At 36.6% G+C, this 24,648-nt stretch overlaps 2 protein-coding genes across 4 annotated transcripts in view; one reads left to right on the top strand and one right to left on the bottom strand.

The window, feature by feature from the left end:
• The window catches only part of Mrpl13 (mitochondrial ribosomal protein L13), a 37,644-nt gene extending 28,441 nt beyond the window's left edge, over window positions 1-9,203 (bottom strand). Inside the window, exons 1-2 of one of the 3 annotated variants that reach the window (XM_047521584.1) lie at window positions 9,069-9,203; window positions 7,434-7,557 (exon numbers count right to left, since the gene is read on the bottom strand). In XM_047521584.1, the coding sequence (XP_047377540.1) occupies window positions 7,434-7,557; window positions 9,069-9,095 (151 nt within the window). In that variant the 5' untranslated portion in view covers window positions 9,096-9,203. Of the gene's footprint in view, window positions 1-7,433; window positions 7,558-8,813; window positions 9,005-9,068 lie in introns of those variants that run through there. The other 2 variants (XM_047521564.1, XM_047521573.1) reach the window with 2 other exon arrangements.
• A 236-nt stretch (window positions 9,204-9,439) lies between these two features.
• Mtbp (MDM2 binding protein) overlaps window positions 9,440-24,648 on the top strand; it is an 87,517-nt gene continuing 72,308 nt past the window's right edge. The window contains exons 1-5 of the mRNA XM_047521550.1: window positions 9,440-9,576; window positions 10,384-10,464; window positions 21,037-21,110; window positions 21,192-21,343; window positions 23,006-23,064. Of these exons, the coding sequence (XP_047377506.1) occupies window positions 9,459-9,576; window positions 10,384-10,464; window positions 21,037-21,110; window positions 21,192-21,343; window positions 23,006-23,064 (484 nt within the window). The 5' untranslated portion in view covers window positions 9,440-9,458. The remainder of the gene's footprint in view (window positions 9,577-10,383; window positions 10,465-21,036; window positions 21,111-21,191; window positions 21,344-23,005; window positions 23,065-24,648) is intronic.

Genomic DNA, 24,648 nt, shown 5'->3' with positions numbered 1-24,648 from the left:
TCTGAGTGTAAAGCAGGTTGATAAAATTTTACTACCAATTTTCAATTATTCACTTCCAAATGAGGTAAATATTACAGATATAAAATGAGGCAAAAATCTCCTTCAGCACTTTGTAGGATGATATTTTAGGTGTGAGGTGAGTATAAATGTGTAATTTAGATTACAAAATTAAATGATTTGGTAGTTAACATCTGAAATAGACTGACAACTAAATACAGAAAAAATGTATTATACATCTTTATAAAGACCATAATAAACTTACAAGACAGAATACTAGAGATTATTTAAATCAAAGGTCTGATCTTTGTTGAAATGCGTGGCATGTTAGCATTTATAATGTTAACCTTTAAGAACTGCAAAACTTTTATTTCATTCCATGTAGACTAGGGGTATTTTAAGATAATCTAAAGTTACTTTAGTAATACTAAAGAAAGGTTTCCCTCTGCTTCTTTTAAATGTTGCTACAGTCCTTCTCAGTGAATTAATGTATTGAAGTCAAAGGAGCAAAGTCTTCATGAAAGTAAGTCATACTCCACAAATCACCATGTGCCCTGCTCTTTCTTTTGATTTATTAGTCAAACATTAAACATGTTGAAAAAGTTCCCAAGTTCCATTCAGAAGAAAGAACAGTTTTAGTTAGTTAGAAAGATGGGAATTCTTTTCCTGGTTTCACATCTTTTCTATCTTAACCTCCATTTCCAATAAAAATTAAATTTATCAGGGCAGTGGGGTTTAGCTTAGGGTAAACAGATTTTCTAGTGTGCATGAAGCCCTGGGTTTCAACCTCATCACCACATAAAAACAAAAACAAAAAAATTATAAATGGAAAGTTGGTTTCCCATAACACTTAACAAAGATCCATTTAAAAAACAAACTAGTTCAAATACCAAATGTATTATATTCAGATACATTATTGGTTAACTTTTAGTAGCTACTCCTAGAAACATGGCCATCATTTTTAGTATTATTTTCCTGGGAAATTGTATGCCAATTTTCTAAATAAATAATGTGTAGAGTGATTATGAGCCCATACTACACACTTAATAAGTGCTTATTAAATTCAAAACCATTAGAAATACACTATTAAAAGAAAACATAGTTATAAATTAAAAAGTGCTTAAATTTTGGTTTTAGTGACATCTTGTGGTCGTAAAAAGTTTTGCTAAGTTACATATTCAATATAGTGAGACAAAAATGCAAATTAGTCTTTAAAAATTAAATTTCTAATTTCATAGAAAAGCTATTCTCCATTATTAGAAATGACCTGACAGGGAGCCACTACAACTCTTCTGGTTTACCAGAAAGCATATTCATCAATATCCAAGGAACACTTTCACAATAATGACTCCCTTGTAAGGAAGCAGAACTTTAACTGAGTGGACAGATAACAGGTATACTTGGAGACAGAAATTAGGTGAAGATTACTAAAAATTCCACTTTCCCTCAAATTATGTTTTATTTGCACTTCTCCAAAGTCATCTGAGAGCTTGTTTATTGCTTGCTGATATCACTGCTAGAGGAAGGAACAGTCTAAGTGACTAAGAATCACCATACTGAAAAGGAATGGGGAATTTCCTATATAAGGAAACAGGAGTCTAAGTTCTAGTCCCAGATTCTACTATTAGATAGTTGAATGACAATGAGAAAGACACTTTATTTCTCAGATTTTAGTTTTCTCATCTGTCGTGAGGTAGTTAAATGTAATGGTTGAAGTCCCAAAGAATCAAACAATTCTATAAATTGGTAATTGTATGACTGGTATTTCCCTGGTCTGCCAAAATAGTATTTTTAAAATAATTAGATATTTATTATCTAGTTATTTCACTAGATATTCTAGTGAAAATATAAATCTGCTGATCACCGTTTTACTTTTGCAATAGAATTTATCTCATTATACATGGGTTTGGTAGTTGTACATTTCCTAATTGTTAAAATTTATTGGTAACTCAAAAATCAATACTCATAATGGACATGCTCACAGTGGGGAGAAATGTGAGTTGCTTAAAGTGTGTATTCCCAGCTGAGGGTGAACACAGTAGTGTTCTAACTTACAGTTTCACCTCTCATACTGTGAATAAGTGTCCTTTGGGTGGTCTACTTAATGTCACCTTTGGAGTTTGTGTATTTGTTAGTGTCTTCACTGTTTAAAACAGACTCCAAATTTGATAGTGTAGTATAGTATAATGCTCCTAAGTGCAAGAAGGCTATGATGTACCTAATGGAGATAAATATGTGCTAGATAAGCTTAATTAACTTCTGAGCAATAATGCTCTTGCTCATGAATTCAATGTTAAAGAATCAATTATACACACACACACACACACACACACACACACACACTCTCTAGTTAGGTGTGAAGGCACATGACTGTAATGCCAGCTCTGTGGGAGGCTAACACAGAAGAAATGCAAATATGAGGCCAGCAGAAAAAATAAAAAGGCTGGGGATATAACTCAGTGGTGTAGTGCCCTTGGGTGCAATCCCTAGAACTCAGGGTGTGAGCTGCAGGGGGATATCTTTTACAGAAACCTACATAAACAAGGTTATGTACTGACTGAAAATATTCAAGTTTGGTAATAGAGTTCAGTGTACTGACTATGTTGACTGATGAAAAGTTATAATGAATGGCTACTCAGAGGAACTTAAGCCAATATCTCCCCTACAAGTAATGGTTCAAGATTCACTAGTCCAGCATTCTCGGTGATTTTATAGAACATAACTTCAGGGAATAATGAGCACACCTGTATTTACAAAATATCTGTTTGAAAGTGTCATGCCACAACTATTTCTGATAAGCATCTATTATGGGCCACACATTGTACTAGATACTTAAAAAACAAAGATTTAAAATGATAAAATACTTAGATTCATATACTTATTTGCAGATTTTATAGGGTATGAGACTATTTTGATAACTTACTGAAATGTCATTAAGTAGAGAAAAAGGTTAGAGTAGCAAGTATAACAAGGGAAAATCATAAATCCTTACTCTCAACCAAATCAGATCATCTGAAATATCCATCCCACTCCCAGTTCCACAGATCCAATAGTCTAATTTACCTTACATTCCAAAGTTCTAGCTAATTTCCTTCATTTTCAGAATTCATATTTATGAATGCAAACAATCATACAACGATGATTTCTTACATTCCAACTATACGTCAAGTACAATTATAGGTACTGGGAATATAGCTATAAACAAAATGGGCAAAGTTCCTATCTGTTTGAAGCTTATTTTAATGAAGGAAGGTAGATTATAAATACTTACATGGTAAGTGATGTACAAATGCTTATATTTTTTCTTTAAAGGAAAGTAAAGTAAACATTTACAGAGCAAAAGAGGAAGAAAAGGGACCAGGGAAGGCTCACTCAGAATATAAGTGATTTGAGTAGAAATCAGAAAGATGTAAAGGAATAAGCCATATAGATATCTGAGACATCCAAGCAGAGGGAACACAATCTGAAAAGGCCCTGAGGCAAAAAAAAAAAAAAAAAAAAAAAGTTTGGTAGGCAAGTTAATGAAATAGCAGCAGTTCTGAGAGGGATAGGGAGGTAGAAAACAATATCAGAGAATTGATAGGAATCACATTAGCAGGTCCTTGCAGGGCATTAGCAGAGTTCTGACTTTTGCTCTTTCATTTTGAAAAAGGAACTGGGGCTGCTCTGTGGAGAAAAGTCTACATGAGGGCAAAACATGATAGAAAGCACAATGGCTTAAAATTAGTGTAGAAGGGAGAGATAATAAGAGATGCCAGATCCCAGACTTTTTTTTTTTTCCTCATTTTTTAAGATAAATATTTATGGGGGGCTCAAAATAGAGGAGTCAGAGATGGAGTGAAAGCTTCAAACCAGAATAACTAAATGAAAAGAGATGCTATTAACTGAGATGGGGAAAACTGGGAAGGAATAGGCTGGTCTGGGTACTGGAGATCAGGAACAAGATTGCTGCTGAATGGGCTTATTTATTAGAGAGATCTACTGTATACGAAGGGAGATTTACTTAGTAGAAATTGGTTATATGAGTCTAGAACACAGGGAATGGGGCAAAACTGAAGACATTCAGTTGGGAGTCATTAGCATGCAGATGATTTTTAAATATGAGACAAATTGCTCATATAATGAAAGAGAAGAGGTTCAAAGACTGGGCCCGTGACACTCCCCCTTATTAGTGAGGAAAATAATTGGGAATAAAAGTAAAGACAGCACAGGGAATTGAAAAAGAGTTAACACAGGATAAGAAGCAGAAAATGGCATCTTGGGAAAACAAATGAAGACAGTGTTTCCATAAAAAAGTTCTCCATGAAAATTAGCTTGGATTCCTCAAAAGCAAGAACAAAAATAAGGATTTTCCAATTAAAAAAGCAACTGAAGGGATATAACAACTGATGGCAATAAATAAATCTTGGGGGGGATCCTAGTTCAAAGATATAATAGCTAAAAGAAAGTTCTTGGGACACTGGGTGCTTTTAATCTGAGCTATCTGTGTGGTTCAGATCACAGGATCGCAAGTTAGAGGCCAGTCTGGGGAAGTTAGCAAGACCCTGTCTCAACAAAATAAAAAAGGGCTGGGGAGGTAACTGAATGGTAGAGTGCCCATGGGTTCAAACATCAGTTACCAACCCCCTGCGCCAACCCCCCCCCCCAAAAAAAAAACAAAGGAATTAAAATTCCCCAGATAACTAGGGAAATTTAAAAATGACTGGACATCAAACCATATAATTAAATTATTCTTATTAGATGTGTCAATGACATTTTGGTTACATAGGAAAGTATCTCTATTGTTAGGCAATGCATGCTGAAGTATTTAGGAGGTGTAATGACATATGCAACTTATTGAAGGACAAATAACCTGGTAGAAAAATGGGTAAGTGACACACATAAGAATTTCAGATAAGGAAACTATAAAGGGCAAAGACTAAATGAGAAGATACTGAGCCATTATTCATAATCAGGAAAATACAAATTAAAACTACAAAAAGTATTTCAAATTTACTGGAGTAGTTAGAAAGAATGAAAACATCCAGTGTTACTAAAGATGAGGAGTAATGTGGTACATGCTGTGGTGGGACATGAATTGATTTAAAGATGTAGTAACAAATGGAATCATCATATGACAAACCTAATCCCATTCTCTGGCTTATACCCAAAGGACTTAAGATCAGCATACTACACTGACACAGTCACATCAATGTTCATAGCAGCTCAATTCACAATAGCCAAGCTATAGAACCAACCTAGGTGTCCTTAAATAGAAGAATGGGTAAGAAAATGTGGTATATATACACAATGGAGTATTACTCAGTCATAAAGAATCATATTAAGGCATTTGCCAGTAAATGGATGGAATTGGAGACTATTATGATAAATGAAATAAACCAGACCCCAAAAGTTTTAATGTTTTCTCTAATATGCAGAACCTAGTCCAAAGTAAGGCAGGCAGGCGGAATTTCATCAAACAGAAGAAAGATCGGAGAAGTAGAGGAAGGGGGAGGGGGAGGGAGTAGAGATAATAGAATAGTGGATGAATCCGACCTAAATTTCCTGGGTACATAAATGAATACACTGCAGTGAATCTCACCATCATGTGTATCCACAAGACACTAATTAAAAAAAAAAAAAACAAACTATAATAGCTGAAAGTTCAATAGAGTGGACGGAAGAGAAAAGGGGAGGAAAAGGGGAAGTACTGTGGACTGAATTAGAGCAAATTTTATTCTATGCTTTTATAACTATGTCAAAATGAATCCTAATGTTATATAAAAAAGAACCAATAAAAAATGATATATTCTGAAGAATAATACAGTTTTTGATTTGCCCTTAGGAGTTTCCAAAAGGAATCTTTCCACAGTGTATTGCTAAATTATAGACTTTCAGTAAATTTTATTTCCAGAGAGGCTAGTTTTGTGTATGATGACAATGGAATCTGAATTTTTGGGCCCCATTCTGTGGTGATTCTTTGAATATCTCACAGAGAAAATGCATTTTGTCTTATTTTACAAAGGCCATGGAGATTTTTTAGGAGATGAGTAGTTTTGAGAACTTTTGAGCACACAAATTACTTTTTGAATAATGCTAAGATTAGAAATCATATTTCTTTTATTGAAGAGATGTTTTGTTTCAACTGTACATCAATTACCTCTGATAAAAGTACATTGTTGGGCTGGGGTTGTAGCTCAGTGGTAGACTGCTTGCCTAGCATATGTGAGGCACTCGGTTCAATTCTCCACACCACATATAACTAAGTAAGATAGAGGTCCACTGACAATTAAAAAAAGTATTCAAAAAAAGTACCTTATCAAAGACAAAAAAAATAAACAAAACAAAAAAAATAGAGATACAGTAGCTTCCTATGAATATTCCTATGAATATACATTGAAAAAACAATTCCACATGAACAATGGGGAAAAGGTAAAAAATATTGGTAGCAACACTGTAATGTTAAAAGGTAAATAAATAAATAAAAAGGAAACAACATAAATGCCAAACATATGGATACTCACTTCATCATTATTAATTTTCTTTAAAATATACTTTATATGTTTACTCTATCTCACAAAAAGCTAAACTAATGTGATCAATTCTAGCAAATTTTATTGACTGGTCAAGTGAGATGAGGAATAGAAAATGATATCAGGATCTGTCAGTGAAGTACCACAGTAAATAAAATCGATTAAACCATCTGTAAGGTGTACTCTTCTAAAATTAAAGTTAACTTTTTCTATTATTTTAGAAAAATGATAGAGTGTGGTGGCATGCACCTGTAATCCCAACAGCTCAGAAGCCTGAGGCAGGAGGACAGCAAGTTCAAGGTCAGCCTTGGCAACTAAGCAAGGCCCTAAACAACTTAAGGAGACCCTGTCTCAAAATTTAAAAAATTTAAAAAGGGCTGCAGATGTGGTCAGTGGTTAAATGCCCCAAGGTTCAATCTCTGATACCCCTCCCCCCAAAAAGGAAAAAACAAAAAAGGAAAAATGATACAGAAAAGCAAATCTACTTAGCTGAAATAGTAAAAATTATGCTTTTATACCTAGCTAGCTCTGTTTTCCCAGGGAAAAGGATTTTTCCAACAGAAGATTATTTCCCTTATTTTCAAAAACTCTACTTAAATGCACATTGTCATGTGAAAAGTTACAGATTAGGTGTAATATGTAATTCATAGTGCAAATCAGGATATTTCTGAGAATAAAAGGAGGGGCTACTGGTAATTTTGTTTGTCAGGTGGCATATAATGGGGTTCTCCCAGGAAAACTGATCTGTTATGGCTTTTCCATAAATAATACAAAATTCAGTTTACTGCACTATAAGTTTTCAAAAGAATGGAATAAAGAGTCCTCAGAAAAAAAAAGGGGTCCTTTCTCACAGCTCAAATTTCATTCATATTCTATTCTAGCATGGAAAGTAATTTGTTATGACCAGTCTAACATGATACTTACTCAGCTGATGGTATACAGGTTTATGTAATCCTTGAAGTTTTATTGATGCTAGAGCAGCAAGTTTACCAGGGGGTTGCATTTTCCCATCTAAGAGATACCATATTCGAGCAAAAGTGGCCCATTGCTTGAAAACACAGAAAAGAAAAAAGAAAAAAATTTAAATGAATTAAAATGGAAATAACTAATTGTTTACTACATATAATTACATGTATTCTACAGTTAATGTTAATAAATAATTACTTTGAAAAGACTATCACAAAAAACTTTTGTTTTTGTTTCTACTTCTGAAAAAGGAAGACTTTTCTATTATTCTCATTGTCGAGGTCGGTAGGTATATTATGCTGAAAGCTGAGTGGTCAGTTGGCAACTGAAGACAATTCAGGAATTCAATTCCAGGGGAAAGTTAAATAAAACAATGTAGTTGGGAAAGGGCAGCTAAGTCGAACAAATTTAAATTTTAAAGAACTGTCTTACATATCTTTAGGTTGTTTCAGACATGTAGACCACTGTTTTTGTAGTATTCATCAGTGTCTTTAAACTCAAAGAAAATTCCATTCCAGAAAGATCTTGACCAGATGCCTTCATTATGCATATACACCAGAGATTAAACAATGCTGGGGGGGGGGGAATACAACTAGCCTAGTGGTTTTGTTTTAAATTTAATTATCACAAACTTCAGACTAGCCTATAGCATAAGCAAAAGACTAATTTTCCCCCATCCATTGCAGACCAACAGTTTTATAGAAAAAAAAATTTCATAAAAAAGTACAAATGCTGCCACAATACCAAACTGTTATTACAGTTTTTTTTTTTTTTTCTTAAATTTCACTTCCTGTATTTATCTCACCACTGAGAGGTAACAAACAGTCCCAGGAACGAACCATGCATGAAGCAGCACTGGGTTAAAAGTCATCCTGGACTAACATATTCAAAAGTAACTCCTAACCTACTCTTCCACTTGAAACCTGCATCAACGTCAGCCTTTTCTATGTCAGTTGATGGCACACCACCCTTCCAGTTGTCCAAAAAGCAAAACAACAAAAAAACTTGAAGAAATTCTTGTTTTGCTGTCGACCCGCATTCAATGCTTCAAGAAAGCCTCTGGGTTCCATCCTCAAACAAAACCTGATGACTTTTCAGCACCACATTCGCTGGCCTGGCTTGCACACCATCCTGTGTAGTCTGGTTTACTGCAAGAGTCTGCGAGAGGATTCTCTGCGTCTGCCCTCCACAGGCCCGCAGCTCTGTACAGTCAGGGTGCCCCTTACCCACCCGAGTCAGTTCATGCTTTTCACCCCTTAGACCAACCCTCCCACGGATCCCCACTTCACCCAGCAAAACCAACTCTGACGTCTTCAGTGTGCTCCGTGACCCACTTACCACCTCTCTGACCTTCGCTCTTGATCCTCGGCCTCGCGGGTCGGAGGAGAGTCATGAAAAAGGCCAACCGAAGAGAGAGGGGACGAGCACCCAAAGCGGTGGTCGTCCTCACCACCCACCACTCCGTGCTTCCCCGAGGAAGCGCGTGGCTGCGCGTCTAGGCTTCCCTGCCGATTCGACCTCACTACCAACCCGCCGCTCTCCTTCGGCCAGCGTAATGAACACCAACCACCAAGGCACACGGTGCGAGCTCACCTGTTGCGCCCGAGAGAAGCTAGACATGCTCCCCCACGGGCCAAACCGTCCTCCTTAATCCCGAACCTAAACCGGGTCATCAGCACTACTTGCCCGACGGGAAACGCATATACCGAAGCACCAGAGTTCCTAGGCCGCCCAGCACTCTTCGGCTTCTCCTCTTTCATGGATACCTTCCAGCCTTCCCACGGTAGCAGTTTCTTCAATAAAGAAAGAAAGAATGCAGTTATTGATAGGCTAATTCCCGAAAATAATTCCCTAAAAATTCCTGGGAACCTGCGGAAACAGACGGAGGACACTATTTCCGGACGAACTAAGCAGGAACAAACCGGAAGTGCGTCTAACGCGCGGCTGTTTTGAGACCTAAAACTGAGGGTGAATTCTGAAGAGATGGATCGGTATCTGCTGCTGGTGGTCTGGGGGGAAGGAAAGTTCCCGTCGGCGTTCAGTGGGGAGGCGGAGCGTGAACTAGAGGCGTCGTCGGTTGTGGGTACCGAGAAGCAGCTGGGTAAGAGCCGGGCTGAGAAAGGGCGGGAACGGCTCGCCGGCGGAGAAGTTTGCGTTTGTGATCTAGTTTCTTGGGGAGGGACAGAGGTCACCGTAGGTCCTAGGAAGCTGAGACTCTATGTGGGACAGACCTAATAAGGGCTGGACAGTGTCATCTTCATGGGAACATCAGTACAAATTTGTGGATGCAAGATCCCAGGGCTCAAAAATTCTTGGCACAATAAGAATTTAACTGATCGAACCCCCTGTACCTTAATGGAATTTCTGGTCTTTGGAAACGTATACATTCAATAAATGTTCATGCCTTCCGTGTTCCACATGCAGGCAGTACAGTAAGGAACAAGATACAGGGTCTCACTAACCTAGTGCTTACATTCTCGTGGAAGGAGACATCTTACAAGTGAACTAAGTTTAATCAAGAAATGATAAATTTTAAGCGATTTTAGCTACTTGGTATTGCGCTCTTTTTTGGTACTTCTGTCTAGACTATTGCATTTTACTTGTTTGTTTTGGTAAAGCAGGCATTTTGTGGGGGAAATATATATAGTTGGGTATAAGGTATGGTGACAGATTTCCTGTTCTTTAGGGGGAATTTTTGATCTGTGCTAATTACTGGCACGCACAGATCGGGGCCTTTTTAGTTTTCTCTGCTTGCTCTTGATTTACTGTATCAAAACATGAAAAGATCTTGATCAGCATGTATTTTGTGTACAGTACGTTGTTGTGAGACTAGGTGATAGTGAAATCAGAATAGACTTAAATTATGTAACTCTTGAGCCACTGAGTTAGACTCTCTTTACATTTTCAGACTTCACAGCAGCAAATGTTTATCACCTCCTGAAAAGAAGCATTAGTGCTTCAGTTAATCCAGATGATAGTACTTTCCCTGGTAAGTACAACATAAACCCTTCTTTTCTCTGACACAGCTTTTGTATTGCAAATCAATTAATTTTCTCACTTAGGAGTACAATAAATACTTTGTTAACTTGGAACAAGATAGTGAGATACCAAGGTAACTTCAAGTAATAAGTAATACAAAACTGAAAAAGGCATCAACTTTGCCTTTCTTTTATTTCAGTATCATAAAATTGTAGTGAAAATTATTCCAGGTTTCTAGAGTCCATGCTAGTAACCACTATACTGTATTTCCTTTTTGGCTTCTGATCTTATTTCAGAGAAAATGAAATCAGAGGCTCCTAAGCCAGAGACCAGGAGTTTCGTGGGTTTGTTTCGAAGAACCTAAAAGAGACAGAAAGAGAGAGAGAGAAAACCCAACTTTTATCATGTAAAATACTTCTTCAAGAAGTGTATTTTATGCTAGGTAATACTCTAGATATGAAATCCCAAATAATCACATTTGACAAAAATAAAGTCTGCTGGGTGTAGTTGTGCACATCTGTATCCCAGTGACTCAGGAGGCTGAGACAGGAGAATCTTAAGTTTGAGGCTAGCTCAACAACTGAGGGAGAGCTCCAGAAACCTTTTTCTCCCATTGTCAATGTAAATTATGCATGGATTGGAAAGCATAGAACTAAACTGGAAAGAAGAGACTGAAACAGATCAATAGGCATTTATACAGAAGCATTTAATTGCTGTGAATGAATTAAAACCTTCTGACACAAATACCTCAGAGTTCCAAAGAATTTTGAGATGAGATCATTGGGTCACCATCAGTAACCTTTAAGGAATCATAGAATTGCTGTGGAAAGACATTTTCAATATTTTCAAGACTGGAAGGAAGGTAAGAGCTTGACAGATTCCTAGTGAAACTTAGAATGGAATCCTTCATTCTCTTCCTTTCCACGTTGAGTGCTGCAGAATGACTCCCATAAAGAATGGTGGTGAGAAGCATTCTTCCATCAAGCAGGTGGTAACCCAAGAATACACCATCAGTATTCATGAGTGCATCCGTGAAATAGGCTTCAAGAAGTGTGCCCCTTAGACACTCACAGATCCAGAAATTTGACATGAAGGACAGGGGCATTACAAATTGTGTATTGACACAAGGTTCAACAGAGAAGTGTGGGCCTCCCAAATCAGGAATGGCTCATATAGTGTGTTGTTTTCCAGAAAGCAGCATGAGAATTAAGATTCAACAAATAAGTAATATAATTTGGTTACCTTTGTCTCTGATGCCACTTTTCAAAAATCTGTCAATGGCATGAAAACTAACCACTGATTGTCAAACAAAGTTATAAAATTGTGAAAAAAGAAAAAAGGAAAGAAAATTATTCTAGGTTCTCAACTTGAGTTTTGTTCCTTTATGAAATTTCCTTGCCCATCTTTAGGTATATATAACACAGGGTAATGTGAGATTTAAGGAGGATTTTTTTTCTGACATGGATTCAGGTGTTTTATTTCTTTGTAAAAACTTTATCAAGAGTAGTTGGACCATGCTTTTAAGTAACATTATTAATGCCTCCACATCAACTTTAGCATTTATTTACTTATTTTTAATTATAATTTTAATATATATTATTTGTACAAATTTTGCTACTTTTTTTGTCCTTAACTCCTACTGATTCTCTTAAAAGTCCTTCATAATTGTTAAACATGGTGGTCTTTTCTTGATTCTCATCTGCTTTAACTTTTTGAGGTATTGCACTTTTTTTTTTTTGTAAAAATCTTTCTATCTTCTACTTCTATTGACATTTTACATATGCATTTACTTATTTTGATGCTTATCTTCACTTTTGCCTCTTCCTCTTGGCCTTTATCTGAGAATGTCCTTTGAAGGCTTAGAAAGTAGAGGTGCCCAAACAGATCAAGCCCTAAAAACTGAAGGAAATTTCTGTAGATGCCAGGGAGAGTTAGCTCAGTTTGGTAACTTTGTAGTTCTCATGACTGTATAATCTGCTCCTTCCTCTTTCCTTCCACTAGAGAACCTCCTCTCTCTCAGTGTTAGCTATCATCATTAGGAAATGATGTGTACTATCCTAGCCTGTTTTCCAAGTCCAATAGTATTCTCATTAATTTTTCAAGTTGGTATAATTTTAGTCAGTACCACTTGTTGCAGGAAAGATTTTCTTATATTTGTGCTTCAAATGTATGTGTAAAAGAACTCTTGGGAGCATTCTAGAAATTCTTTTACTTTCTGCTTTTTGACTAGAAGTTTCTTATGCAGACATTCTTTTGCATGGTTGTGTGGGATGACAGATAACAAGCTGAAGCCATGCAAAGCCATCATAATGTAGTAATTAATGGGAAACATGACAATTTTTTCATAATCTTTAAAATTTTCTATCAAAACATTTAAAAACTCTCCTAATGGTTATAAATGTTCAGGGAAATAAAAAAAATTTGAAAGTATTATTTATTTTGCACACTACAATTTAAAATACTAGAAACATTGAGGATTCAGGTGTTTTATTTCTTTGTAAAAACTTTTACCAAGAGTAGTTTGACCATGCTTGCTACCTTCCTGTCATTGACTTAGATGACAGTGTGATGGTGGCATTAGTGAGACAGGCAGATTTTGGAGGGAATATGACATGCTGTTTGGAACATGTAAATAGTTACCTAGCAAAATATCAAAGTAAATGTTTTATAAAAGTTGAATTCTTGGGTCTGGAACTTGATGCAGGCTATGACTGGAGATATAGATTGTAGATTCATCAATGTATAAATGTCAGTTGAAGCCATCAGAAAGATTAGGTGTGTTTATGGATAATGGGAAGGACAGAAAATCTAAAACTGAATCCTAGAATTTAAAAGAACTGAACATACCAGTTTTTTAAAAAGACTGAAAAGAGCAGCCAGAAAAATTGGTGCCATAGACAGTAAGTGTTAAAGGAGATATTAGTGGAAAGGGTCATCTTGGATTATTCTGTCTTACTCTTACGATGAAAGGTCAAGTTATAACAAAACTAAAATATTAGATTTAGTAAAAAGTATTGGTGATCTTGGTGAGGGTAGTTGTTAGCAGCATGTTGAAGACAGAAATGCAGCTGGAAATGTTATTTGAAGGAGAGTGGAAATGTTGATGAGGAAATGGAGAAGGACAAGTGTACACAGCACTTTCAGGAAATTGATCCACGAAGAGGCAAAAGATATATAGTAGTCAATGGGGAGGGGAGGTGAATTTAAAATGATTCCATTTGAAAATAATTTGAGTAACACTTTTTATTTAAACACTAATGAGGGGAAACATATTGAAATAAATGGGCCAGGGTCTCAAAGGAGTTTTGAGAGATAACCTTGAATTGGAAGGTCAGTGCTTCTTAACATGTTAACAGAAGGAGTGAATGGGAGTGTAAGTAGAGTCCCATGTTTCCCGAAAGAATTCATCACACAATGACTTCTGTTTGCTTAAGGAGGTAGGAGGCGAAGTCTTCTGCTGAGATTGTTGGAAAAAAAAAATGGTTATAGCACTTGGAATCTTATCTGACTTCCATGAGAAGCAACTCCTCTGTCTCCAGCCAGGCTGAACCAAACCACCATGATCTTTGGAGAGTGAATTTTTTTTACTTAATAACTTACATGATTTTGGATTACTCAGCAGTGATTAGATATATTTTCAGTCTTTATGGTAGATATTAATCTGTTTGAAAGGATGGTTAAAATAATAATTGATTTTGAATTTTGACAAACAAATGCAAAGTATTTGTTGTAACTTTGCTCTTTTTTTTTTTTTTTATAGAAAGAAATTGACTTTATGAGTTATTCATGAAATTATAATTATAGGGGAAACCTCCATGACTGTATTTTTTTTTATTTATTTATTTTTTTTTACGTTTACATAGGGTAATGATGTTTATTATATTTTTCCCCCTCCCCCCCACCCCTCCCACCCCTCCCACCCCTCTTTTCCCTCTACACAGTCCTTCTTTCCTTCATTCTTACTGCTCTCCTTGGCCTAACTCTAAACCTAACCCTAAACCTAATGCTAGCCCGTCCCACCCCCCATTATATGTCCTCATCCGCTTATCAGCGAGATCATTCGTCCTTTAGTTTTTTGAGATTGGCTTATCTCACTTAGCATGATATTCTCCAATTTCGACCATTTGCCTACAAATGCCATGATTTTATCATTCTTCATTGCGGAGTAATATTCCATTGTATAAATATGCCACAGTTTCTTTATCCATTCATCAACTGAAGGGCATCTAGGTTGGTTCCACAATCTGGCTATGGTGAATTGAGCAGCAATGAACATTGATGTGGCTGTATCTCTGTAGTATGCTGATTTTAAGTCCTTTGGGTATAGGCCAAGGAGTGGGATAGCTGGGTCAAATGGTGTTTCCATTCCAAGCTTTCTGAGGAATCTCCACACTGCTTTCCAGAGTGGTTGCACTAATTTGCAACCCCACCAGCAATGTATGAGTGTTCCTTTTTCACCACATCCTCGCCAACACCTATTGTTGCTTGTATTCTTGATAATCGCCATTCTAATTGGGGTGAGATGAAATCTTAGGGTAGTTTTGATTTGCATTTCCCTTATTACTAGGGATGTTGAACATTTTTTCATATATCTGGTGATTACTTGTACATCTTCTTCTGTGAAGTGTCTGTTCATTTCCTTAGCCCATTTGTTGATTGGATTATTTGTATTCTTCGTGTAGAGTTTTTTGAGTTCTTTATAGATTCTGGAAATTAGCGCTCTATCTGAGGTATGGTTGGCAAAGATATTCTCCCACTCTGTAGGCTCTCTCTTCACATTTCTGATAGTTTCCTTTGCTGAGAGAAAGCTTTTTAGTTTGAATCTATCCCAGTTGTTTATTCTTGCTTTTATTTCTTGTGCTATGGGAGTCCTGTTAAGGAAATCTGATCCTGAGCCAACAAGTTGAAGATTTGGACCTACTTTTTCTTCTATAAGATGCAGGGTCTCTGGTCTGATTCCGAGGTCCTTGATCCATTTTGAGTTGAGTTTTGTGTAGGGTGAGAGATAGGGGTTTAGTTTCATTCTATTGCATATAGTTTTCCAGTTTTCCCAGCACCATTTGTTGAAGAGGCTATCTTTTCTCCATTGCATATTGTTGGAACCTTTGTCTAGTATGAGAAAATTGTATTTATTTGGGTTTGTGACCATGTCCTCTATTCTGTACCATTGATCTACCTGTCTATTTTGGTACCAATACCATGCCGTTTTTGTTACTATTGCTTTGTAGTAGAGTTGAAGATCTGGTATTGCAATACCCCCTGCTTCGCTCTTGCTACTGAGGATTGCTTTAGCTATTCTAGGTTTTTTATTCTTCCAGATGAATTTCATAATTGCTTGCTCTATTTCTGCAAGGTACATCATTGGGATTTTAATTGGAATTGCATTGAATCTGTATAGAACTTTAGGTAGTATAGCCATTTTGACGATATTAATTCTGCCTATCCAGGAACATGGGAGATCTTTCCATCTTCTAAGGTTTTCTTGAATTTCTTTCTTTAGTGTTCTGTAGTTCTCATTGTAGAGGTCTTTCACCTCTTTTGTGAGATTGATTCCCAAGTATTTTATTTTTTTCGATTCTATTGTGAATGGGGTAGTTTTCCTAATTTCTCTTTCTGAAGATTCATCACTTATGTATAAAAATGCATTGGATTTATCAGCAGTGATCTTGTAACCTGCTACTTTACTGAATTCACTTATGAGTTCTAAAAGTTTTCTGGTGGAATTTCCAGGTTCCTCTAAATATATAATCATGTCATCAGCGAACAGGGATAGTTTGAGTTCTTCTTTTCCTATTCGTATCCCTTTAATTTCTTTGGTTTGTCTGATTGCTCTGGCTAGAGTCTCAAGGACGATGTTGAATAGAAGCGGTGAAAGAGGGCATCCCTGCCTTGTTCCAGTTTTTAGGGGGAACGCTTTCAGTTTTTCACCATTTAGAATGATATTAGCCATGGGCTTAGCGTAGATGGCCTTTATAATGTTTAGGAATGTTCCCATTACCCCAATTTTTTCTAGTGTTTTGAGCATGAAGGGATGCTGTATTTTATCAAATGCTTTTTCTGCATCTATTGAAATAATCATGTGATTCTTAACTTTAAGTCTGTTGATATGGTGAATGACATTTATTGATTTCCGAATGTTGAACCAACCTTGCATCCCTGGGATAAAACCCACTTGATCGTGGTGCACTATCTTTTTAATATATATTTGTATGCGATTTGCTAAAATTTTGTTGAGAATTTTTGCATCGATGTTCATTAAGGATATTGGTCTGAAATTTTCTTTCCTTGATGTGTCTCTGTCTGGTTTAGGTATCAGGGTGATATTGGCTTCATAGAACGAGTTTGGTAGGGTTCCCTCCTCTTCTATTTCATGGAATAGTTTGAGGAGTATTGGAATGAGCTCTTCTTTAAAGGTTTTGTAGAACTCGGCTGAGAACCCATCTGGTCCTGGACTTTTCTTTGTTGGTAGGCTTTTGATGACCTCTTCTATTTCATTGCTTGAAATTGGTTTATTTAAGTTGTGTATGTCCTCCTCGTTCAGTTTAGGTAGTTCATATGTCTCTAGAAATTTGTTGATGTCTTCAAGGTTTTCTGTTTTGTTGGAGTATAGATTTTCGAAATAGCTTCTAATTATGTTTTGTATTTCACTCGTGTCTGTTGTGATGTTTCCTTGTTCATTCTGAATTTTAGTAATTTGAGTTTTCTCCCTCTTTCTCTTTGTTAGTGTGGCTAAGGGTTTATCAATTTTATTTATTTTTTCAAAGAACCAACTATTTATTTTATTAATTTTTCCGATTGTTTCTTTTGTTTCGATTTCGTTGATTTCGGCTCTGATTTTAACTATTTCCTGTCTTGTACTACTTTTGGTATTGCTCTGCTCTTCTTTTTCTAGTGCTTTGAGCTGTAGTGTTAACTCGTTTATTTGTTGATTTCTACTTCTTTTTTTGAATGCACCCCATGAAATAAATCTTCCTCTAAGTACTGCTTTCATAGTGTCCCAGAGATTTTGATATGATGTCTTTGTTCTCGTTTACTTCTAAGAATTTTTTTATTTCCCTCCTGATGTCTTCTGTTATCCATTCATCATATAATAGTGTATTATTTAGTCTCCAGGTATTGGAGAAGTTTCTGTTTTTTATTCTGTCATTTATTTCTAATTTCAATCCATTATGATCTGATAGAGTACAAGGTAGTATCTCTATCTTCTTGTATTTACTAACAGTAGCTTTGTGGCATAAAATATGGTCTATTTTAGAGAAGGATCCATGTGCTGCTGAGAAGAAAGTGTATTCATTCTTTGTTGGATGGTATATTCTATATATGTCCGTTAAGTCTAAATTGCTGATTGTGTTGTTGAGATCTATAGTTTCTTTATTCAATTTTTGTTTGGACGATCTATCCAGTGGTGAGAGAGGTGTGTTAAAATCGCCTAGTATGATTGTGTTGTGGTCTATTTGATTTCTGGAATTGAGAAGGACTTGTTTGACGTACGTGGATGAGCCAATGTTCGGGGCATAGATATTTATGATTGTTATGTCTTGCTGATTTATGCTTCCCTCAAGCAGCATGTAATGTCCTTCTTTATCCCTTCTGACTAGTTTTGGTTTGAAGTCCACATTATCTGAGATGAGGATGGATACTCCAGCTTTTTTGCTGTGTCCGTGTGCATGGTATGTTTGTCCCCATCCTTTCACCTTTAGTCTATGGGTGTCTCTTTCTATGAGATGAGTCTCTTGCAGGCAGCATATTGTTGGATTTTTCTTTTTAATCCAATCTGCCAGTCTGTGTCTTTTGATTGATGAATTCAGGCCATTAACATTCAGGGTTATTATTGTGATATGATTTGTATTCCCAGTCAATTGACTCATATTTGTTTTTGACATGATTTGGTTTCTCCTTTATTTGGCTATTCCTTTAGGCTAGCGCCTCCTGTTGCTGATTTGCATCGTTGTTTTTCATCTCTTCCTCATGGAATATTTTGCTGAGAATGTTCTGTAATGCTGGCTTTCTTTTTGTAAATTCCTTTAGCTTTTGTTTATCATGGAAGGATCTTATTTCATCGTCAAATTTGAAGGTAAGTTTTGCTGGGTATAAGATTCTTGGTTGGCATCCATTTTCTTTCAGGGCTTGGTATATGTTGTTCCAGGCCCTTCTAGCTTTTAGGGTCTGGATTGAAAAATCTGCTGATATTCTTATTGGTTTCCCTCTGAATGTAATTTGATTCTTTTCTCTCGCGGCCTTTAAAATTCTGTCTTTATTTTGTATGTTAGGTATTTTCATAATAATGTGCCTTGGTGTGGGTCTGTTGTAATTTTGTATGTTTGGAGTTCTATAAGCCTCTTGTACTTGGTTTTCCATTTCGTTCTTCAGATTTGGGAAATTTTCTGTTATTATTTCATTGAATAGATTGTTCATTCCTTTGGTTTGTTTCTCTAAGCCTTCCTCAATCCCAATAATTCTCAAATTTGGCCTTTTCATGATATCCCATAGTTCTTGGAGATTCTGTTCATGATTTCTTACCATCTTCTCTGTTTGTTCAACTTTGTTTTCAAGGTTAAATATTTTGTCTTCAATGTCTGAGGTTCTGTCTTCCAGGTGTTCTATCCTATTGGTTATGCTTTCTATGGAGTTTTTAACTTGGTTTATTGTTTCCTTCATTTCAAGGATTTCAGTTTGGTTTTTTTTCAGTATCTCTCTTTATTGAAATGATCTCTTGCTTCCCGTATTTGGTCTTTTAACTGTTGATTGGTGCGATCATTTAATGCCTGCATTTGCTCTTTCATCTCCTCCTTCAATGCCTGCATTTGCTCTTTCATCTCGTCATTAGCTTCCCTGATCGTTTTAATTACGTACATTCTGAACTCCCTTTCTGACATTTCTTCTGCTGTGCTGTCATTGGGTTTTATTGATGTAGTATCTAGGTTTGTTTGGGACATTTTCTTCCCTTGTTTTCTCATAATGGTCAGTTGTCAGTGGGACCCTGAGATATTGCAGTTTTCCACTATTGGCTTATAGTGTCCCAGTAGATTTCCAGTGTATCACCTCCCAGCCTTCAGTAGCCTGATGTCTTGGAGGAATCTGATAAAGCAGCTCATTCGAAGAATACTGCCCCTAGCCCCCTACTGGTTCCACGTTTTGGAACTGGCTCTGTGCGAAAATGCTCTCACTGTGGGCCTGCACCGTGCAGCTGGCCGTGTGGGAAGAGCCCACTGCCGGAGTGTGGAAGACTACCTTGGGAAGACTCAAGCTGCCCTGCCCGGCTCTGCTAAGCCACCTCTATCTGGGCCTGCCACCCGGGCTGAGCTTTACCCAGTGGGCAGACTCACCCGTGGCTCCACTTCAGTCCGAGTCTCTCAATGCCTCCCCTTCTTAACTCCTGGGTTCTGGAGCGACCGGGGGTGCAGTCTCCCTCTAGGCCGCCATCTTGGATCGCCCCGTGAAGAGAGCCCGCAGCCGGAGTGGGCAGAGCCGCCTGAAGAGGTCTCCGGCTGCCCTGCCCTTATCCCTGAGGCTGATTGCAGATCGAGGCTCTCCGCTGGTTCTTTGCAGGAGTACACTGCACTGCAGCGGCTCCGGGACTCGGAGCCTGCTCTGTTCAGACAGGCTCTCACTAGCGGGCCAGTTCCCTTCCGAGAACCTGGAGAAGCTGGCTGTGTAGGCGGGGCCCACCGCCGGAGTGCGCAGGGCTGCCTGTGGATGACTCTAGCTGCCCTGCCCGGCTCCGATAAGCCACCTCTATCTGGGCCTGCCACCCGGGCCGAGCTTTACCCAGTGGGCAGACTCACCCGTGGCTCCACTTCAGTCCGAGTCTCTCAATGCCTCCCCTTCTTAACTCCTGGGTTCTGGAGCGACCGGGGGTGCAGTCTCCCTCTAGGCCGCCATCTTGGATCGCCCCGTGAAGAGAGCCCGCAGCCGGAGTGGGCAGAGCCGCCTGAAGAGGTCTCCGGCTGCCCTGCCCTTATCCCTGAGGCTGATTGCAGATCGAGGCTCTCCGCTGGTTCTTTGCAGGAGTACACTGCACTGCAGCGGCTCCGGGACTCGGAGCCTGCTCTGTTCAGACAGGCTCTCACTAGCGGGCCAGTTCCCTTCCGAGAACCTGGAGAAGCTGGCTGTGTAGGCGGGGCCCACCGCCGGAGTGCGCAGGGCTGCCTGTGGATGACTCTAGCTGCCCTGCCCGGCTCCGATAAGCCACCTCTATCTGGGCCTGCCACCCGGGCCGAGCTTTACCCAGTGGGCAGACTCACCCGTGGCTCCGCTTCAGTCCGAGTCTCTCAATGCCTCTCCTTCTTAACTCCTGGGTTGTGGAGCGACCGGGGGCGCAGTCTCCCTCTAGGCCGCCATCTTGGGTCGCCCCGTGAAGAGAGCCCCGTAACTTTGCTCTTTAAGTAGATTGTTCTGTTTGAATTTTTACCAGAGATTTAAAAAAGATCCTTGTTTATGTATATGTATATACACGTACACATGTATCTTAAAAAGCTATCGAATATGTTTCAAAATTTCATTATTCTCTTAAGCATATATGCTATGACATTTGCTTTTTTATGTGTATCTTTCTTCTAACAAATGTGATTTTGTTTTCAAGCCTGTTCAGTGGGTGGTATTCCTGGTTCCAAGAAGTGGTTCTTTGCAGTGCAGGCAATCTGTGGATTTTACCAGGTAATACTTATTAGTGAATGTTGTTGTTACTATAAAGAATTCCATGAATTCATTATCTAATGTGATCTTTTGATTTATTAGTTTTGTAGTTCTGATTGGCAAGAGATACATTTTGATGCAGAAAAAGATAAGATTGAAGATGTTCTTCAAACAAATATTGAAGAATGTTTGAGTGCCGTTGAGTGTTGTGAAGAAGAAGATAGTAATAGCAGGGAATCCTTATCCTTGGCTGAGTATGCTTATATACTTCTTATACTATCTCTAAGATATTTTACAGATAGTTATAAAGATATAGACAGTTACTTTAAGCCAGGAGGGTGAAGATTACATATTTTAGCAACTATAGTAAGTAAATTTTAATTAACTGAAAGTTTTAAATCTGGAAAACATTGGACAATTTAGACCTTTTATCTCAGTAAAATTCTTCAACATGCAAAAGTTAATAATCTGAAAATGTTTTGTTTCTTAACCTTACATAATTATAAGAATTATAGAAAATGATATTGTAATTAACATATCACTCTTGAAGATAAATTCTGCCTAACATTATATTTTAAGAGCTTAAGTAGAAATGTCATTTAATGTCAATAGCTATCATTCAAACCAAAGCATCATTTTCATTTTGCTGTTTGAGGATGTAGTACATGAATTTTTTTTCGATTTATTTGTATCTTCAGCATTTCAAATACTTTCAAAATCTTTAAAATTTTTGAGAAGTATAAATGTGATTGAGTTCACTTTTAGGTTTTTTAAAATTGTGGTGCAATATATAAGATGATCCAGTTTATAAGTTGTGATAACTTTTTCTTCATACAGTATCCCATCTCTGACTCAGAGTACCTTTCATTTTAGTCTTCATAATATTTCATGACAGAAAACTTTTATTTCAGTATTCTTATGTTGTAGTATGACTATAAATTACACAAATTGTAAAAATTCCCTTTGCCTATCTCCAGGTGACATTGTTTATATTGGTTAATGAGGGAAGATGATGTAGAACATGGGAAAGAGCATTTAACCAGGAGTCAGTTAAGTGGTTGCTAACTATATGACCTTAGTCCAGGCACATAGCATCTCTGGCCCTTAATTCCTCACCCATTGGTTGTTGAGGTTCTTTCAGATAATTTCTAAGGTGACTTCATTTGATCTTAAAAGCTCTTATCAAGCCATGTTTTCCCACAATTGTTAAAAGATGACAAATGTAAAAGTTAAAGTTAGTTTCTGCTAAGTGACCTAATCATTACTTCCACAAGAGGGAGCCTGAAAACTATAGTTTAACAAAAGATGCCATAAGTTCTTTTTTTTTTTTTTTAAATAATATCAGTTTACAATAAAGGATTTAAATACCTTCATACTATGTCATAGACTATTTTCAGGAAAAAATTCATCATATGGAGAAAACTAATAGGTTTTGAAGAATTGGAGGAGGGCATCATATTCTCTAGTCTGGACTGTTAAATGCAATTCAAAGAAAAGCAGTATCCTTTATTAAACACTTACTGATAACTTACTTTGAAAATTCAGAAAAATACTTATCCATTAGTTATCATCTATATTCTGTCTACAAAATATAATTTAGGGACTTTTGTTCCCTTCATTGTTGTTAATTTTATTTGTTTTTTTTGGGGTGTGAATAAGAACTTATACCTGCAGTTTGAATCCTAGCTTACACACATACTAGTTAGGTGACTTTAGGAAAGTTACTTAAAGTGGCACTAAAAATAGTCTTATAGTAGTGCCACTGAATCTGTTGTCAGGGTCAAATAAAGTAGTGCATTTACCTTAACACTTAACAGTGTCTGGTTATTACCTGTTATGATTATGAAAAAAATAGATAGATAGATAGATAGATGTGGGTTTTTTTATTCCCCCTCTAACTCATTCTTTCATTTTAGTCTATATGAAGAATGTGCTGAAAATTTGCATCAGTTATCAGACAAGCTTCCTGCTCCTGGTAATATATATATTGTGACTGCTTTCAATAATTAGTATCTTACACATTTTGTGATTGAGTAATAAATTTAGTCTTTATGCTAATGTTCTCACTTTTAATCTTGAAAATCAAAATAAAAAAGCAATTTCTTAATTGAAGTTGATACAAAGTGTACTCCACTATTTTAATAAAGTACGTCCCTGAGATCTTGCAGTTCTTTCTATTATTTTCATTCTGGTAAGCAAAAATTTAGAATTTAGAAAATTAAATACCCATCTCCATTTCCTTATTTAGATTTAGTTTTTACTGAAGAACAATCTTGCCACTATGTACCAGAGTGTATTCTATAGAACTCTAATCTATAAAAAAACTCTTGGAAAAATAGCTTTTTTAACCTAGATAATTTGGATAACATTCTTTTGTGGTGAAGTTAGTATACACACTGTAAAATGGCATATTGTGCAGTAGAAGAAGCTCTTTGCTCAGCATTTTTTGTAGAATCCATTTTTTTCCTGTAATGGAAAACATGTTTTGTGAACAGTACTGTATTGTATTATTCTTAAAACTATTTTTAGTTCTGAACTGACCTTTTTTTGTGTTAATCAAGTGGCTGTCATCTAAAATTTGGTAGAATTTCACATCACATATACTTTGGAAGAATTTTCCTTTCTGAATGTTCTCATCATTGAAGGTCCTTTATTAGGAGGTCTTTTATTATATGTCATGCATTGTACTAGGGGCTGAGTATATAATGATGAGTAAAACATAGACAGTGACCATAAACAATTTTTTTATACACATTTGTAGGTAGAGCTTATCATACACTGGTGCATAAGATCAGGATTAATCAACTTTGATGAATTTTAAGAAGTCAAATCAAATATCCAAGATTCAATGCATAGCACTTAGTATATTGCTGAATATAAGTAATATAAACATGAACCTTAAAAACAAATACAAAATACATTTTTGAAAAGTGAATCTCATTTTAATATATTTAAGATATTTGCAACTCAAATTATTCCTATGGTAAATATTTCTATTAACAGTAAAATGAGTAATAATGTTAATCTCTTAATTACACATCTATTTTCAAACAAATTCTTGTTGATACCAAAACTCAGCTGACAGTGTGATTCTTATATTCTAGGAGATCACATTTTAGTGCAGAAAGTCCCACATAGAAAATAACAAAATGTATTGATAAATAGGCAAATCATTTTTTACTCTTCTTTGGTGCTGGGGATTAAACCTTAGAACGTTGCACACACACTAAGCACCCAACTCCTCAATTTTTTAAATGCAATATGTCAGCTTCAAAATATGCATTGAAATATTACACAACTGCTGTTTGGGTAGTTAAAGGACTTTCTTTATCACTCTTCATTTGGCTTCTGTTTCATTTAGATTTTTCATGTCCTTCACTCAATTTATAGTTTTATAAAATTTAGACTGATGTGAAGTTAACCTTAGAATCTAATGATGTTGTCAGTATAATTGGTTTTTCTGAGTGTTTTATTGTCCTTTAAAGAGAAATAATTTATTTGAGCATCACAATTTTAAATTAATTCATTTCCTTTTGGATAACAAAATTAAGTGTAGAAA

This window comes from Sciurus carolinensis, chromosome 1 (assembly GCF_902686445.1).
Source record: "Sciurus carolinensis chromosome 1, mSciCar1.2, whole genome shotgun sequence".
Taxonomy (NCBI): Eukaryota; Metazoa; Chordata; class Mammalia; order Rodentia; family Sciuridae; genus Sciurus; species Sciurus carolinensis.
Note: the sequence above shows the minus strand (reverse complement) of the source record. Positions and strands in the feature narration are given on the sequence as shown.